Genomic DNA, 17,402 nt, shown 5'->3' with positions numbered 1-17,402 from the left:
ACGTAGGAGGTGGAAAATGAGAATTTTTTTTTTCCCCAAGGGCTTTTATCTTTAGGTTCACATTCTCCACAGCCTGTATAAAGGAAATAGAAATTGCACCTTACCACGACTGAAATGAGAAGTGCTGCTAGGTACCCAAAACACTATTCCAGTTGTGCATATGGGGCAGGTAATGAAGTGTTGTTCCTTCAGTGAATGCACGCCATTTTCAGCTGGTTTATCTTGGATGATATGGTCCAGCGTGGGCAAAGGGGCTCGATGAACCACTGCTGCAGGCTCCCGGAGAGACGGAGCCCAAGCTCCTGGGTGTAAGAGGCCACCGTGTTCCTCCTGCTGTTGCAGAAGAGCCTGGGTGTACTCACACAGCCCCGGGGGAAGGACGCTTGCCAGGCACTTGGTTCTTCGCCGCCATTCCCCCACAACACGCTCTCCACTTACTGCAGTGTAAACCAGAAGTAAATTGCTACAAATGGCTCGATAGATCAGCAGGACAGGGAATCGGGAGAGAGAACTGAGGATGCTCAAAAGTGCAGCAGATCTTCCCGCGAGGAAAAAGTTCCTCTCCTGCCCGCGGCAAGAGGTACGCATGGCTCACGGGGAGAGCCTCTGCCTGCGGTGCTCATGGGTTTTCTTAGTTTTCATCCCTATTTTAATAATTTACAGCAGAATATGTCATATTCTTAAAGATTCTCTTACTCAACAGTAAGGGAAATGTTACCCAAGCAATTACATCCCAGAAATTTTATATATATTCCTGGGGTTTGCTTTGTAAAAATGTATTGAATGTAACACATGCATGTCTTGCAGTTTAGAAGGTTCTGTGTGGACTTTGAGAGCAAGAATACTTTTTCTAGACAGAGGATCCTAGAGGATTTTGAGAGTTGCTGGTCATTTTTTGCCTCCTAAGGTGGAATTTGCAGCAAGGCCTCGGATTGGGGTTTCACCTTCCAAGCAATCCACCTGCCCAGACATGTTCCAAAGAGCATACGAACTAATGGTGCTGTAGTTCATTTTATACTCTTCAATAAATAAAATCAGAAATTTTAAAGTATTTTCTTGCTTTTTTCACGAGTAATACATTTTCCTAAATTAGGTTGGCTTAAAATAGTAACTTTTCTCTCACGCAGAAATCATAATTAAATGTATCCTGGACAAGACTTCCAGTGGTCTGGAGGCACACCCCATATGTGGGGTATCTGTTTAGGAGGCTGTGAAGCTATTAGGAGTTTACAAGTTATCTGGCCCCTCAGTAATCAGGAATAAGTTTCTGTTGTCAAGATATGTGGGTTTCTCAGGGGATTTGGGCCCACAATTTCCTGTGAATTTCTAATGGGAAGTGATTGCCTCCAGTCCATAAATAGTTTAGAAAATCACATCTTTTTTTGCCGTTACTTCTACATGGACAACTCCATCTTACAGACTGGAAAAAGGTAAAAAGGAAGGGGACACGCTTGTTTAAGTAAAGAGCTTCAGAGTTTTTTTTAACTGGACTTGGAAAAACTCCTAAGGGGAAGATTGCTCTGTGAAGGAGATGAGATCCAGCACTTCCTTTCTTAAGACAAGGCTAGTCCTTGCTTTGGTGTAGCCATGTCCTGGTTACCTTGTGTCTCGTGTCTTTCCCTACAGCAGCTACATGGGAACAACATTCACTTTACGGACGGCTACGAGATCAAGGAGGACATAGGAATTGGCTCCTATTCAGTCTGCAAGAGATGTGTTCATAAAGCTACAGAAACAGAGTTTGCAGTGAAGGTAAGAAAACCTTCTGGTAGACGCCAGAAATGTGGTTGAGACTGCGCTGCCAGCCTGGGCAGCAGTGCGGTCAGCGGATATCGTGTTGGCTTATTTCTTGTTGGCGGGTATTGCTTGTCCTCCCTCCCTTCCTCTCCTTCCTCTCCTTCCTCTCCTTCCTCTCCTTCCTCTCCTTCCTCTCCTTCCTCTCCTTCCTCCCCTTCCTCCCTTCCTCCCTTCCTCCCTTCCTCCCTTCCTCCCTTCCTCCCTTCCTCCCTTCCTCCCTTCCTCCCTCCCTCCCTCCCTCCCTTCCTCTCTTCCTCCCTCCCTCCCTCCCTTCCTCCCTCCCTCCCTCCCTCCCTCCCTCCCTCCCTCCCTCCCTCCCTCCCTCCCTCCCTTCCTTCCTTCCTTCCTTCCTTCCTTCCTTCCTTCCTTCTCTTTTCCTTCCTTCCTCTCTTCCTTTCTTAAGATGACAGGTTTCATGATAAGCCTTCAATGATTTCTCACACCATAGTCTGACCAAGTAAAATTCCCAAATGGAGAAAGCCTGTACAGTCTTGCATGGAAACCCTGCTTGTCATTTCAGCCATGCTCCATGCAAACTAGATAGTATTTTTAACAGATGCTATATTGAACCATCAGAAATAAACAAAATAATGTATAAAATGATTGCAAAGTTAAAATAGCATTTTATTCTTTCTCAAGTTAATTAGTTCTGACATTTTTTATTGTGATTAGACCGATTTCTCAGTGAAAACCATGATCACCTTCAAAAACTCAGATTTCCTTTTGTCTCCTTGGCATTCAACACCAAGATGTTACACAAAGGAGCAAAAGGCAATCTTCAGCAGAGATGTAAAATATTAGTTCACTGGGATTTATCTGGATATTAAAGATAAGTCAGTGAACTTCAGACCTGATGAAGCAACGCTACATAAAACAGAGTCCCCGCAGCCGCAGAGACCGGGAGGCTGCTGGGATGTAGCTCTGAGGGAACCTTTTCTACCAGGGAAGAACTTCAGTAGAGCTGCGTTGGAAGGTTGTGCTCAGAGGACTAAGTCACCATCTCTATGAAATGCTATTCAATAAACCACACGCAGCTGTCACGGAGGGCAGAACGGACCCGGGTACGTGGCACGCGGTTGGGAGGTTGCGACTCAAGAGTTCCAAACACTCAATCTTCCTTAAGAAAATGGCATACCAATTAAAACGCTCATACGTTAGAAAAGTATTTCATGTTTTTGTTCTTGTACCAAAAAGAGACAAGGTTAGATTAAATGAGGAATTTATAAAGAATTTGAAAAGACATGGGCAGTGAAGTCAGGTCCTTTCATCCTTTATGATCGCCTGGGAACAGGTTGCTTAAATGAGCAGAAGACAAAAAGTAGCTCCTTGAAATCAGTGCACAGAGAAATGTGCTTACCAAACCTGAAGTAAATGAGGGGTTCTAGCCTATTTCCACTCTACTTTTCTTATTTTAAAATTTTAGAAAAGATATGTAAACTTAGCTTATAGATGAGATCATGTCTTTGCTGTTAAATGAGGCGATGGGAGCTTAAAGTGATCCAGTCTGCAGTCCATGGGATAAATGAGCTGCAGGTAGTCAGTAGAATAATATTAAACCTTTTATTCAGTCTTATTTTCCATTACAAGACTGATGATAATGCAGCATCTGTGAAAGTCCATGAAAGTTTTAGTGTCTCCCCACTACCAACTGACAATCTGTTGATGTCACTGTTCAGATAACTTTTTGATTTTCTAGGCTACACCATAATGAGAAGAATGGACCTGCCAGCAGGTCCGTGGGCTTGCACGTGAACATACTAGGGTTTTCAATTCTAATGAACGGAGAAATTAGAGTTTTCTAGTGTCCAGGTCATTTATCAACAGATGGCATTATGTTGTAGTAGGTATGGGTTCTGTGTAATTAATCTGTGATGAACAGAATGCATGTGAAATTAAATTAATACCGTTAGTAATTTATTCATATCAAGTATTTCTGACAGTTTTATCAGTTTAATGCAGCCAGTGTGAGACCAGACCAGAAAGACCTGGGTCCTCGGGGATGTCCCAGGGCCTGAATCCGAGAGGGTCCAGCACCAGCTCAGCAGCTGGGGGTGTAGGGTCCCTCATTGGATCCGGAGCAAACTCGGCACGTGGAGACGCTCAAAACTCCAGAAGAGTTTAATGCTTCGATTGCTAGGTTTATGCTCTTTCCCTTTTTTATTAACCTTTCTTCTCTGTATTACTTTCCTCCTCCACTTCTTACGACTCTTTCCTCGTCGTGCCCATCTGGCTTGATTCTGACTGCCCATTTAGGCAGCACCCGCAGCGTCTCGGGGCAGAGGCGTAGCACAGACTCGGGGCTGGAGGTGGGTGGTGGGTTTCTGTCTGCTCTGTCTTTCCAGCACACGGAGTGCTACCTCGTGGATTATTATTCCTACCAATATTTAACTTGCCTTTCAATTTTGGTTTTATTTCATATTAAGATGATATCATTTTCTTATCAAAGTAGCTCGCTTTCATAAAGATTGCACTGTGCCACCAGTAATTAGATAGCACAGGACTTGCAACTGATATTATCCTAATTATATAGCAGTCCCTTTTGACGTGCGTCTGACTCTCTCTGTAAAAATCCCTGTAATTAGACTCTCTTGATTGCTTTCAGTCAGTAACATTTCCTCCGTGCTCCCCAATACACCCCATTCACGGGAAAAAAATACCCGCAGCGCTGGTTTGTCTGCGCCTGGCACCACCTCGCTGAAAGCTCCTTCTTTAGGACCAGCTGCCGAGGCGTCGGAGAGCATCGTCCCGTCTCCCCGGGGACACTGGTGACAAGGAAGGAGGCAGGGAGGTGGTGTGGTGGCATCACACATCGTGTCACCGGGTAAACCGTCCCTCCGCGGAGACCGCCGCTCCCCAGCCCTTGTTTACTGTCGCTGCGTATGGAGACAGCCGAGTACCGAGCCAGAGGAACTGGAGTCAGAGCTGCAGCCAGAAAATCCACCCAGAAAAACAAAACATTTCCTAGCCCAGAAGCAGAATATGCTTATTAAAACGCAAAAGATTTCATCCCTGTTCTTTTTGCTGGCCATCTGCAGCTAATTGCGGGCCGTCTTATCCAGATAATTAGATGTCTGGCAGTGCAAAGAAGTTCTGCGTGGGTGTTGTGAACGGATCTGGAATTCCACTCATTTCAGAGTGCGGTGAGACTGGGCACGCCGCTCGCTGGGGTGCTTTGGGAAGCCCCCCTGGGCTCCCCTCCGCACCTTTAGGCATCGAACTCCCTTTGTAAAGCCAGTCGCTGAACCCGCAGAAGAAGAGAATTTTCTCGCACCGTTTCCTCTTCTTCCATGTCATCTGTAAAAATGAAATGCTAATAATAAGCTCTAAGGCTATTTTACATGTTCCCTCAGGCTCCTAAATGGAATATTTAAGAATTCAGGCTTGTATCTCCACTCCCGTGAGCACTTCAGTGCCACGCAGTAGAGAACCTCGTAGACAGCCAGATTTCCTGCAAACCGGGTCCGCCCTGAAACCAGCTTGCCTGGGTCAGTGCTGGTGGCCGTTGGGTTAGCAAGTCGCTGGATCATATCCTGCTGCATGTACATACGCTTCTGAGTACCTCAGAAGGCACTTTGGAAATTTTACTCTTAGATTTTCTTTCCATCCCATTGCCAAGTGAAAAAAAGCATAAAGTCATGAAATACAAGTAAGCATATTCTTCATTCTTCTCAATGCTCTGTTAGACTCTGGTATAAAGAAGAGAGATGGGGACAAAAAAAGAATATTTCCCCTCTGACGGACCTCTAATGCGTTTCAGATTCTTCTGCTAGAATGTTGATCATCCTGACTATGGCAGACGTAAAGATTTTTAATAGCGAAGGGAGCTGGCATTGTTGATCACAGCTACAAACTTCACATGGGTATAAATGTAACAGTGAGGTCAGAAGGAAAGGAAAATCAGCTCGAATTATTTCAGTCACATCAGTACCTGGAGAAAATAAGTCAGTTAAGTAAAAGAATGATGCTAGAGCAGATGGGAGGGGTGGACAAAAGTCTGCAGTGGAAGCCTAAACAGAATAAGAGCTCTGTTTTGGAAAACCAAGGACGTGCTACAGTTCAGAGTTCTCGGTGAATCAGATCTTTGCAAACCTGCCAGAGATTTGATGCAATTAGTGTCTCCCAAAAGTTTTTCTTCGCTTCAAACCACTTGGCTGGTTTCAAGCGCGGCTCCCCGCTTGTAGTGAAGTTTTCAAGCTGGATTTTCAGATGTGCTTCTCGCCGACGCCAGCTTAAGTAAGTTTGCAAAGGACCTGACTGCATCCCCCTTTTTCTAAAGATTTCTCTGTGTAGATGGATTCCTTAGCCCCAGGAGAGGTTACTGGTGGATAAAAGCAAAGTGGAAATTTCTGCTGCTATGGCCTGTTCTACCCCGACACGGTAACTGCCCCGGAGGTGGCAGAGGCAGGTGGCACAGGGGCCAGCTTCAACAGCTTGGTGCCAACTGTTTTCTTCTCCAGGTCACAAGAACATCTAACTGGTTAAGTCTTATGGATTTTAGGTTCTTCCGTGCTCTTAGAGCCAGGGCGAACAACTGGGTAGAAGGACAGGGTATACATTTCTCCATCCCTTGAAGAAGAAAAGCAGACAGCAGAGATAGTCCCAAGTGACAAGTCCGATTTTGCAGATGCCAGTATCGCAGTGGAATTTGGATCTCGAAAGACATGTGAATTTGATGACTTTTTCCTATCTCTCTAATGTACTGACCAACTGTTTGGCTCCAGATGTTCCACAGCTGTGAGCAAAGCCAGATTTTGCAGCCTGTGTCCGCCTCTGGGGTACAGGTTAGTTTATGCTGGAGTCCTAGTAAGTCCTACAGTTCATATATAATTCTGGCAATTCTGAAGCACTGAAAGTACATCTGTCTCGGCATGTTTTGGTATGTGCAGACTGGGAAGAAGGTGCATTTTAATTAGCTGTAAAAATGCAATACCAGCAAAAAAGTGTTGTCAACATGTTCTCAATAAACAGAAGTCAGCAACTCGTGGGAACTGTTTTTAGCAGGCCTGTGTAATCACAGAATCACAGAATGGCAGGGGCTGGAAGGGACCTCTGTGGGTCACCCAGCCCAACCCCCTGCCGAAGCAGGGTCACCCAGAGCAGGCTGCACAGGACCTTGTCCAAGCAGGTCTTGAGTATCTCCAGAGAAGGAGACTCCACAGCCCCTCTGGGCAGCCTGGGCCAGGGCTCCGTCACCCTCAGAGGGAAGAAGTTCTTCCTCCTGTTCAGCTGGAGCTTCCTCTGCTTCAGTTTGTGCCCGTTGTCCCTTGTCCTGTCGCTGGGCACCACTGGAAAGAGTCTGGCCCCGTCCTCCTGACCCCCACCCTGCAGATATTTGTAAGCATTTATAAGGTCCCCTCTCAGCCTTCTCTTCTCCAGGCTGAACAAGCCCAGCTCCCTCAGCCTGTCCTTGTAGGAGAGATGTTCCAGTACCCTCATCATCCTCACAGCCCTCCGCTGGACTCTCTCCAGTAGCTCCTCACCTTTCTTGAACTGGGGAGCCCAGCACTGGACACAGTACTCCAGATGGGGCCTCACTAGGGCAGAGCAGAGCGGGAGGAGAACCTCCCTCGACCTGCTGGCCACACTCCTCCTAATGCACCCCAGGATCCCATGGGCCTTCTTGGTGGCCAGGGCACACTGCTGGCTCATGGTCAGTTTGTTATATACCTCTATTTATTTGCTAATAACAATGAGTGATGTAGTAACCAAAAGCTGTATGAATTCCACAGTTGTTCCGTAATTTCCTTAAACTTCATTTTCCTCTCCCATCAGTGTTCATGGTCTTGGTTTGGTTGCTTTTAGGTGGTTGGTGTAAGTAGATTCAAGATCATACTAATCTGAAGGCAGGAGGGTACACAGTGGTATTTAGCTGGCTGTGCTGTTTTTCCCTAACCTACATTATGGTTTTGTCAGGAGTCTAGTGCTGAATGCACAAAGTGTGAATAAAAATAAAAGGTAGTATTCTAAGATTGAGTGCAGTGTGGTGCACGTTTTTGTAATTCTTTTAAAGAAAATAGAAATCCTGAACACATGTAGCTTTATTTATTGGAACAGGAAAAGGGAAAAAAAAAAGAAAAAAACCCCAGTCCAGTGGTCATCAAATCTCCGTGACAGTTAAGGGGTCTGTAGATCTGGAGAGAGTTGCTTAGATTTGTTTCTCCTTAACCGTAGGAAGTCCCTAAAGTGCCTTTCCTCTGAAGTGAAACAGACTGTGAAATTTCCAGGGCAGGGTTTGTGTCTATTTTTGTCTGTCTGGGAGGTACCTAGTGTCTGGTGGAACACGGATAAATATATCGGTATTTTAATAGGCAAGTCAATGGAAAGTTTGCTGGATAACCTCAGATTTCTTGGCCCTGAGCCTGTCAGCCTGTCAACGCCAGCAAGTACCCGTCTGCTGCTCGTCCCACCATTCCTCCCAGAACGTGGTGCAGGGGTCTCCAGGTCAGAGCCACCGGTCAATGCATCCCCTTTAAATTTAGCTTTGAAATTTAGCAGAGGTTACCTGCTGCTGGAGCGGAGCAGTAACGGGACGCTGCAAGGGAGAGGATGGGCTGGGTGGGAACGGATCGGATGCTGAGGTCCCGCCTCAGTTCTCGTTCGATCCCTAATCATGCAAAGCCCTCTTGACTTTGCGGGGTGGCTGGCACAGGAAGGTCTGTGTGGATGAGAGTATGGCTCAACCAGACCTCACGCTTGGAGGGAAAATTCACAGAATCACAGAATGTTCGGGGTTGGAAGGGACCTCTGTGGGTCACCCAGCCCAACCCCCTGCCCAAGCAGGGTCACCCAGAGCAGGCTGCACAGCACCGCGTCCAGGTCGGTCTGGAATATCTCCAGAGAAGGAGACTCCACAGCCTCCCTGGGCAGCCTGGGCCAGGGCTCCGTCACCCTCAGAGGGAAGAAGTTCTTCCTCCTGTTCAGCTGGAGCTTCCTCTGCTTCAGTTTGTGCCCGTTGCCCTTTGTCCTGTCACTGGGCACCACTCAAAAGAGTTTGGCCCCGTCCTCCTGACCCTCACCCTGCAGATAGGCATTTATAAGGTCCCCTCTCAGCCTTCTCCAGGCTAAACAAAAATGGCATCAGGAAGACTATAATGTGATAGAAAAGGCCTCATTAAAACTCCTCTTACCCAACCGACGGGACATGGGAGTGAGAACCGTGCTGCCATAAGCCTCTAACTGTCCTTGCTCTTCCCCGAGATGGCTTATCAAATCACCTATGAAGAGCATAGCTCTTACCTCTGCAAGATCGTACTGATGATTCTGAAAGATAGTTTCTAATATTTTATTGAGAAAATATCTCTGAGCACAGTCTCCCCAAAAACTTTCATTCTTATTTGCTTTCATTCCCTGAATGAGATGTAGTGAAGCTGTTCAATATACTCAACTAATCTGTGGGATGGGAATACAAGTATTTTAATACAGCATCAGACAAGCGTTGCATAAATGTGTTGCTAGTGTGGTTAAAGTTTTATGAACAAAATTGAAAAACAAATCTGTAGATTTCTGTTTTACTAACGTGCTTGCATAGAAGTGAGTTTTGCCTCTAGTGCCTGTGTAGGACTACTAAGCCCTGTGGGACCACATGCTATTTTGGTATCCATGGTTTAAGATAGAATCTAAATAAATTAAAGAAAATCTGTAGCAGAAAATATGCAAGAATTACAAGGCAAGCTCTATCAAGAGAGCTACAAATATATATGATGTAAGACAGGCAACAGTCCAGTGGGATGCGACCAAAATCTATAAATATCTCTAAGGTGATATAAATGATGGATGACAACCATTTGGCTGCTAAAGACAGCAAGACAAGACAGAATGTCTTGAAGCTAAAAAAGGGAGTTTCAGAAAAAAAAAGGTTTGGTGGTGAGAGCAGTTGGTAACAGACTTTTCAAGGAGATGACCGAGACGCCCTCCCCCTCAGAGAAGTCGGATCTGTCATATTAGTGCAAACATAGCCTGGCAAAATGCAGGGTCAGAGGTTGAAGACCCCTTCTTACCTTGATAAGCTACAGAGAACGCTTACCATGTTCTCCCATGAAATCTGGTTTATGAAGCTGGGATTCAGGAAATCCTGTTGTCCAGACCCTTCAGTAAAAGATGTCTTTCGCTGTCTGAAGGACACTTCAGCTGTCTGAAGGACACTTCCTACTGATAGTGGCCCCAGACTCAGGAGGCTGTAGGGTGCCATGTAGGAGACGCAGGCTTCAGAGCAGATGCAGGCATAGAGATGTGCATAGAGAGGGCTGTTTTCCAGAGTGCTGGGCAAAGAAACCAGCGTGCAGAGCCCAAGACTACAACTGGGATCCGTGGTGGATACGGTAAGAGTGATGGCAAACAGCGTGGACCAGTGTCTTCTAGACGTGAAGCTTTGGGCCAAGCTCTTTTCAGTGGTGCCCAGCGACAGGACAAGGGGCAGTGGGCACAAACTGAAGCACAGGAAGTTCCGTCTGAATATGACGAAGAACTTCTTCCCTCTGAGGGTGACGGACCCCTGGCCCAGGCTGCCCAGGGAGGCTGTGGAGTCTCCTTCTCTGGAGATATTCAAGATCCGCCTGGACGAGGTCCTCTACAGCCTACTGTGGGTGACCCTGCTTCGGCGGGAGGGTTGGACTAGATGACCCACAGAGGTCCCTTCTAACCCCTACCATTCTGTGATTCTGTGATGGAAAGAGAAAATGATTTGCAGTAAAATGGGTGAAGTAGCAAAGGAGTGGTGGAGAAAGTTCTACGAGGATATTCTGTCTGATGTGTGAGAATGTTTTTGAAGCCTTTTTTGGTTTTTCCATTTCCAACAACTTTATCAAAGGGTCTGACTTTCACGCCAGACCAGGGCCACTGTCTACAAGTTCACTGACCTCAGCAGGAAGCAGCGTAGCAGATTTTAGAGGTTGTTCTTGTTTTTTAAGATCTGGGTTTAGTCAAATACCTGCAAAACTTCAGTGAGTCTCGCTTTTCTCTTGTTTCAATCTGTGTTCAGATTTCTGCCAGGTACTCTCGCCGCAGAAATAATCGGGTTCTCTGAGGAAGCACTGCTCACATGGGCAGGACCACGCAGCTACAGCTTCACAGAATCACAGAATAGTAGGGGTTGGAAGGGACCTCTGTGGGTCACCCAGCCCAACCCTCCTGCTGAAGCAGGGTCACCTACAGCAAGCTGCACAGCACCTTGTCCAGGCGGGTCTTGAATATCTCCAGAGAAGGAGACTCCACAACCTCCCTGGGCAGCCTGTTCCAGGGCTCCGTCACCCTCAGAGGGAAGAAGTTCTTCCTCATGTTCAGACGGAACTTCCTGTGCCTCAGTTTGTGCCCATTGCCCCTTGTCCTGTCACTGGGCACCACTGGAAAGAGCTTGGCCCCATCCTCCTGACACCCACCCTTCAGATATTTGTAAGCATTTATAAGGTCCCCTCTCAGCCTTCTCTTCTCCAGGCTGAACAAGCCCAGTTCCCTCAGCCTCTCCTCGTAGGGGAGATGTTCCAGTCCCCTCATCATCCTCGTAGCCCTCCTCTGGACTCTCTCCAGTAGCTCTTCATCTTTCTTGAACTGGGGAGCCCAGAACTGGACGCAGTACTCTAGATGAGGCCAGAAAGGATGGGCCAGTACGGAGGGCTGGGCTCTGCTGGAAGGACCTGGAAGAAGAGGGCAGGGGGGAGAGCCAGGAGAGCACTTCTACGAGCAGCAAGCTTGTTGGTAGCAGCGAGAACCATCGCTGGCTGGGGACTTTTTGGCCAAATGGGATCAAGGTGCTGCTTAAGACTTAACAAATAAGCAGAGGAGGCAGACAGAAATGGAGAAATGCGTGCAGACCACCTCTGGAATGCAGCGTGAGGGCAAATCGTAGATGTGCGGTGGTTGCACATCCCCTCTGGGGTGGGGATTCCCTCAGCCCCCTTCCCGTTCGGTCGCGAAGCTCCCAGTGCCTCTCTCCTTGGCACGGCTGAGCCTCTGGAGAACGCAAGATGACGGTGTTTCTCATTGCTAGCTAGATTTTTTCTGAGACTTGGGATCAGGCAGCAGTTTTCCTACAGCTTAGTAATATCATGTTTCTCTTCTCTAGCTTGCTTGCCAATAACCTAAGTATGTTGGACAGAATTTGGCCCTTTGTGGCTCTGTTTCTCTTTCGGGGCCATTTAAACCCCGTTTCTTGCATTTGTCTTCCATCTTGATGCAATATCTGAACATGATATACTGGTTTCCATCCCTGAAGCTTGTTGTGAAAGGAGGTGGGAGCAGCGCTGCCGTCATTTAACGGCCTGAAAACTCATCATCCTGATCCGAGGGCTGAGCAGAGCAGACGGAGCACAGCGCAGAGCCTTTCCCCCCGAGCCGTTCTGCCTCCGGGACCGCGGGCGTCTCGCTACAGCGAGCCTTTCGGTTTCACGGGTGCTGTTGGAACAAAATTTAATGTTTTGTGTATAAATGCTAATTAATAAGTGCCACAGTTCCAGCTGACAGCTTAGGAGTGCTCAGTTGGCAAACGCTGGCAGCGAGCGGGCGTGCTGTGCACGGAAAGCCTAACGTCTGCCCCACACAGCTTGGTCTGATGGCCAGCGCTTATTTCAGAAAAGTGTTGCAAATTAGGCCTGTTCCTTTTAATATTCACTATTTTCCCGAAATATTTAAGCGTGGATGGAGGGGATGAATCTCTGGAGCTAACCAAAACTAATAGCACAGCAAATAGTCCCTCGGAAACGATCAGGCTTGGAGTAGTTCTCCTCGGAGACATCTTAAATGTAAGATTATACGATGTCCTTTTAAATAATGTTAGCTTTTCTGCAGTGGCAGAAAACATTTATACATTATGGTGGCTTTCTCAGTTGGTGTTCTTCACCACACATCTACAGAGAGACATAGAAAAGCAGCATCGTTAATAGTACTCAAAACCTCAGGACCAGTAGGAAAGAAAATCTTTTCTTAATTCTGTAACAGAGGGTGTTTATCTCTACACTGTAGCTGAGTTCAACTCAGAATGCGTTTCCTAAAGAAAAGGCATCGTTCCTTGCGCAGGAAGAGCGGCAGGAGGTTCCTTGGGCTGCCACAGAGAGGAACAGAGAAGAGAGTGTCTTCCTGCAAAACACAGCCTCTCAGAGGGAACAGACCGACCAGGGTAGAAAATGCTCTTCGTTACCACAAGAAATGTTGAGAAGTTACAGAGTTCTGCTTAGCTTTTAATCACGGTTTAAGAGTGTCATTGCCTACCTCAAATTCAGGCGGACATATTTAGCTTGCCAGAATACAACAGTAGAGCTTGAAATCTACTAAATAGCAAAAAAATATAACTGATTATGAATAATAGTAATTCTGAGCAAGAGCAGGCACCATATCACATGCTGTTAGGAAGTCTGATGGGAGCATGGCAGTTCCTGTATCCATATCTGTAACACTAAATACTTTTTTAATTCCTAGCGTTGCAGCTTCCAGTGTGTAGGTAGGGAACAATCCCGAGCCTTTGGCCCTTGTTGGAGCAGGGTGGCCAGCAACGGGCCGTCCTTATAGGGTCTCTCTGGGCAGCCTGAAAACACAGCTCTGACAGATGTTATATTAAAACGGCTTTGAGGACCATACCCAACTGCTACGTTGGGTGGGTGTGAAGTGCCACATACGCTGTTGTCCGGTCTCCACAACCAGCGCTGGTTGGTGCAGTGGACAGAGCTAAAACCCCTCAGTACGCAGCGCTGGACTGACAGTAGAGCTGATCTTTGAAAATTAGAGCTCAGTTAAACTCCAAAGCAGGAGCAGGAAGCAGAAATGGTAACACAGAAATGGAAAGCCAAGTGCCCGGTGTGGGTGTCTGCTCTGGTAGTGGTTCACTGCCGACCAAAGCCCATTGGAAAGGAGACCTGGCCTGGACGACATCTGTGTCCTCACCAAGGGAAAGCCCAGGGTGGTTGAGGCTGCTTCATATATTTTGGCATTGACCCGCTCCAGGAAGGGGAATGTATGTGTAGATAAACATGTAGGATGGCAGAAGAGGTGTTCACGGTGATTTGGGACTCTCCCAGCGCTGTCTCCCTGGCTGCTGCTGATGGCACTAAGGTACCATCTTCTCACCCCAGCCTTGCCCTGCTCACGCTGAAGCTCCTTCAAATCACTGTCTGGGAAGATTGTAGAATCGTAGAATCATAGGTTGGAAAAGACCTCTTAGATCATCAAGTCCAACTGCCAACCCAACACCACCATGCCTGCTAAACCATGTCCTGAAATGCTATATCTACACATTTTTTGGATACCTTCAGGGATGGTGACTCCACCACTGCCCTGGGCAGCCTGTTCCAATGCCTGACCACTCTTTCAGGAAAGAAATTTTTCCTAATATCCAATCTGAACCTCCCCTGACTCAACTTGAGGCCATTGCCTCTCGTCCTATCGCTGGTCACTTGGGAGAAGAGACCAACCCCCACCTCACTACACCCTCCTGTCAGGTAGTTGTAGAGAGCGAGAAGGTCTCCCCTCAGCCTCATCTTCTCCAGGCTGAACAATCCCAGTCGCTAAAAAAACTCAGGATCAGCATCAGTCGTTGGCTTTTTAAGTGTGACAAATTTTGGAGTGAGCGTCGCGTGTCTCCTGCCCTTGGCTGATGGCACAGATGTCCTGCATGTCATTTCATGAATGAATCCCATGTGCCGTGGTTGTTAAAGCTCAAAAAAGCTAGGACACCTTCCCGTTCTCAGTAACGCCGTCCCCTTCCCGCCGCGGGGCCGTGCCTCTGCCGTGCTGCGCCCGCACACGGTGCCTGGAGCATCCCTTCCCGCCGTGCTGGACGCAGCAACGCCCGGGGCAAAGGGCAGAAAACACAAATATCACCACAAGCCCGGGACACATCTCCCTTAGCCCCCATGCTCGATACGGAGCACCAGGCACGCACTCTACGGCAGCTCATTGTGGCACCAAGCTGGGGCATGATCTGCAAACGTTCTGGGGATGCGGCAGCTCGTGTCGTGATGCCGACACCTCGGGGGGCAACCGGGTCTCGCTGTGGGGGGAAAAAGATTGTGCTGGTCTGTCTGACCGGACAGAGCTACTGGAGAGAGTCCAGCGGAGGGCTACCAGGATGGTGAGGGGACTGGAACATCTCCCCTACGAGGAGAGGCTGAGGGAACTGGGCTTGTTCAGCGTAAAGAAGAGAAGGCTGCGAGGGGATCTAATATATACTTACAAATATCTGCAGAGTGGGTGTCAGGAGGACGGGGCCAGACCCTTTCCAGTGGTGCCCAGCAACAGGACAAGGGGCAATGGGCACAAACTGAAGCAGAGGAAGTTCCAGCTGAACATGAGGAAGAACTTCTTCCCTCTGAGGGTGACGGAGCACCGGAACAGGCTGCCCAGGGAGGTTGTGGAGTCTCCTTCTCTGGAGATATTCAAGACCCGCCTGGACAAGGTCCTCTGTGGCCTGCTGTAGGTGACCCTGCTTCAGCAGGAGGGTTGGACTAGATGACCCACAGAGGTCCCTTCCAACCCCTACTATTCTGTGATTCTGTGATTCGGTGACTCTGTGATTCTGTGATTCTGTGATTCTATGGACTGCCCAGGGCCTGCGTGTGAGCAATCTGGCAGCTCCTTCACAGCCCTGCCGAGGATTTGTTGGGTGGTTTAGGACAGCTTGTCCATTTAATAGCCGTGTTGCAGCTTATGCACATATTAAAGCAAGAAGCGCATGTATTTAGTGGAACTGTATTGCGATTTATATAGAATATGTGAATTAGAAGTGTTAGATATAGAATCATAGAATGGTTTGGGTTGGAAGGGACCATAAATATCATCTAGTTCCAACCCCCCTCATCTGCTCCTGTTGCTGCTAAATCAGTTGCAGACTGTTTCAGGTGATGTTATTTTGGTGTTATTTTGAGTTTTGTGTCAATAGCTGAGACTTCTTGGTTTGGACTGTTTTAGGCCATATATATACACACTTACAGTCCTGAGTTATTAATAGTTGCTTAAAATTTTCCATGGCTCTGGCTGTTTCACAGGAAAATACAACAGAAGAGGAATCTGGAATATATTGCTTGCTACAGGACCACAGTGACCACTTCACGCAGTCGTAGTGATACTCGCTGCAGTGAATTCTGCTGGTTTATACAAGGCAGGCAGATCCTAACGTACCTCCACTAACTTGACACGAGCTGGATTTAGTTTAGCCGAGGACGTGGCCCTGAGGATCTTTTGTATGTTGGCGGGACACATTCAGTGACTGTGCCTGTATTTATGAGGAGCCATTCAATCAGGGTTTCATTGGCTTTTTGAGAACGTCTTTCCTAAACTGGGAGAACGACGTTATTCTAAGGAGTAATTATTAGTAGCGTTGTTTCCATTCACCTTTGAGTTTTTCCCTTCGTTTATTCAAAGGTGGAGAATAGCCATCCGCCTGCATCAGCTCCCTGCTGCACTTTACCTTGTCACACTGCTGTTAATTTAGAATCAAACCCCTGATGGGGCTTCAAATGCATACCTTGACCATGGACAGCCATGGACCGTCGTTAGCAGTGCAAATGCATGCCTGGCATGATGACTGTGAAACCTCTGGCACGTATTCAAGTGTGCACTACTATGGCTGATGCATTAGGGTTGGACTAGATGACCCACAGAGGTCCCTTCCAACCCCTACCATTCTGTGATTCTGTGATTCTGTGATTACATTGTAGACATGTACTTAAATGTGTAGCATTTAAGTGATAAATGATCAAGGGCCAAGGCTGCCAGGTATTTATCCTCATTAACAAAAGGGATTTTTAAGAAGTTGTTTCCCTGCAGACACAACTGTTTGAAATCCATACTCTGTGCCTAGTTCTTAGGGAGAACTAACCCCATTTAAGCTTGGAAGCCTCGAAATCCAAGCCAATAAAGGAATTATGAATTTCTGAAACCACCACCCGTTCCTCTTCTGTGAACCTGTTATTCAAAAGTACTGCTGCTGTTTTCTAGCAATAGGAAGTTTGCGCCAAGGTACTTTACTCCTAATGAGTTTCTGGTAGAATGAGTCTTTCGCCATTCCCTGTGCAGTTGCGTTTGAGATGCCAAAATACAGAGATCTCCCTTGGATTATTTTATAGCTCTTTTCTGTTTGATATTTTATCGTTCAAATCTGCAAACTGAGAACCATTAATCGGTGCTCTCAACCGGGCAAATGATCGAGGCTCCTTGACTGGCACCCCAAATACAGGTGACAGGAGCGTCGATGGGAAGCCAGCGCCATCCTGGACAAGGTCCTCTACAGCCTACTGTAGGTGACCCTGCTTCGGCAGGGGGTTGGACTAGATGACCCACAGAGGTCCCTGCCAACCCTGACCATTCTGTGATTCTAACAGCAGGCTTTCCATGCAATGATGCTCTCCAAGCAGCGGCTGTGATGTTCTTCTGAGACCTGCTGCTAGCAGGCTAAAAAGTTTTCATGTCTCACTGCAAAGGCTGGATACAGAGAAGTGATTTATAGAGCAGATTGCTTTCTGGCTTGGGGATGGGCAGGGTTTGGTCAGATGGCCAAATGCAACCTCTGGCCACTCTCTTGTTCATTACACCACGGCCCACAGAGACAAGTGACTACCAAATACTTTCAGCTAAGATCTCCCTGGACAGTAAATGTCTCTAACATTTGCATTTCTGACAAACCC

At 47.4% G+C, this 17,402-nt stretch overlaps 1 protein-coding gene across 2 annotated transcripts in view; it reads left to right on the top strand.

Moving 5' to 3' along the window:
- RPS6KA2 (ribosomal protein S6 kinase A2) overlaps positions 1-17,402 on the top strand; it is a 293,472-nt gene that overhangs the window by 259,088 nt on the left and 16,982 nt on the right. For both annotated transcript variants that reach the window (XM_075411804.1, XM_075411814.1), the window contains one exon: positions 1,627-1,752. In XM_075411804.1, the coding sequence (XP_075267919.1) occupies positions 1,627-1,752 (126 nt within the window). The remainder of the gene's footprint in view (positions 1-1,626; positions 1,753-17,402) is intronic.

This window comes from Opisthocomus hoazin, chromosome 2, assembly GCF_030867145.1.
Source record: "Opisthocomus hoazin isolate bOpiHoa1 chromosome 2, bOpiHoa1.hap1, whole genome shotgun sequence".
Taxonomy (NCBI): domain Eukaryota; kingdom Metazoa; phylum Chordata; class Aves; order Opisthocomiformes; family Opisthocomidae; genus Opisthocomus; species Opisthocomus hoazin.
This window is presented reverse-complemented; position numbering and strand designations above follow the sequence as displayed.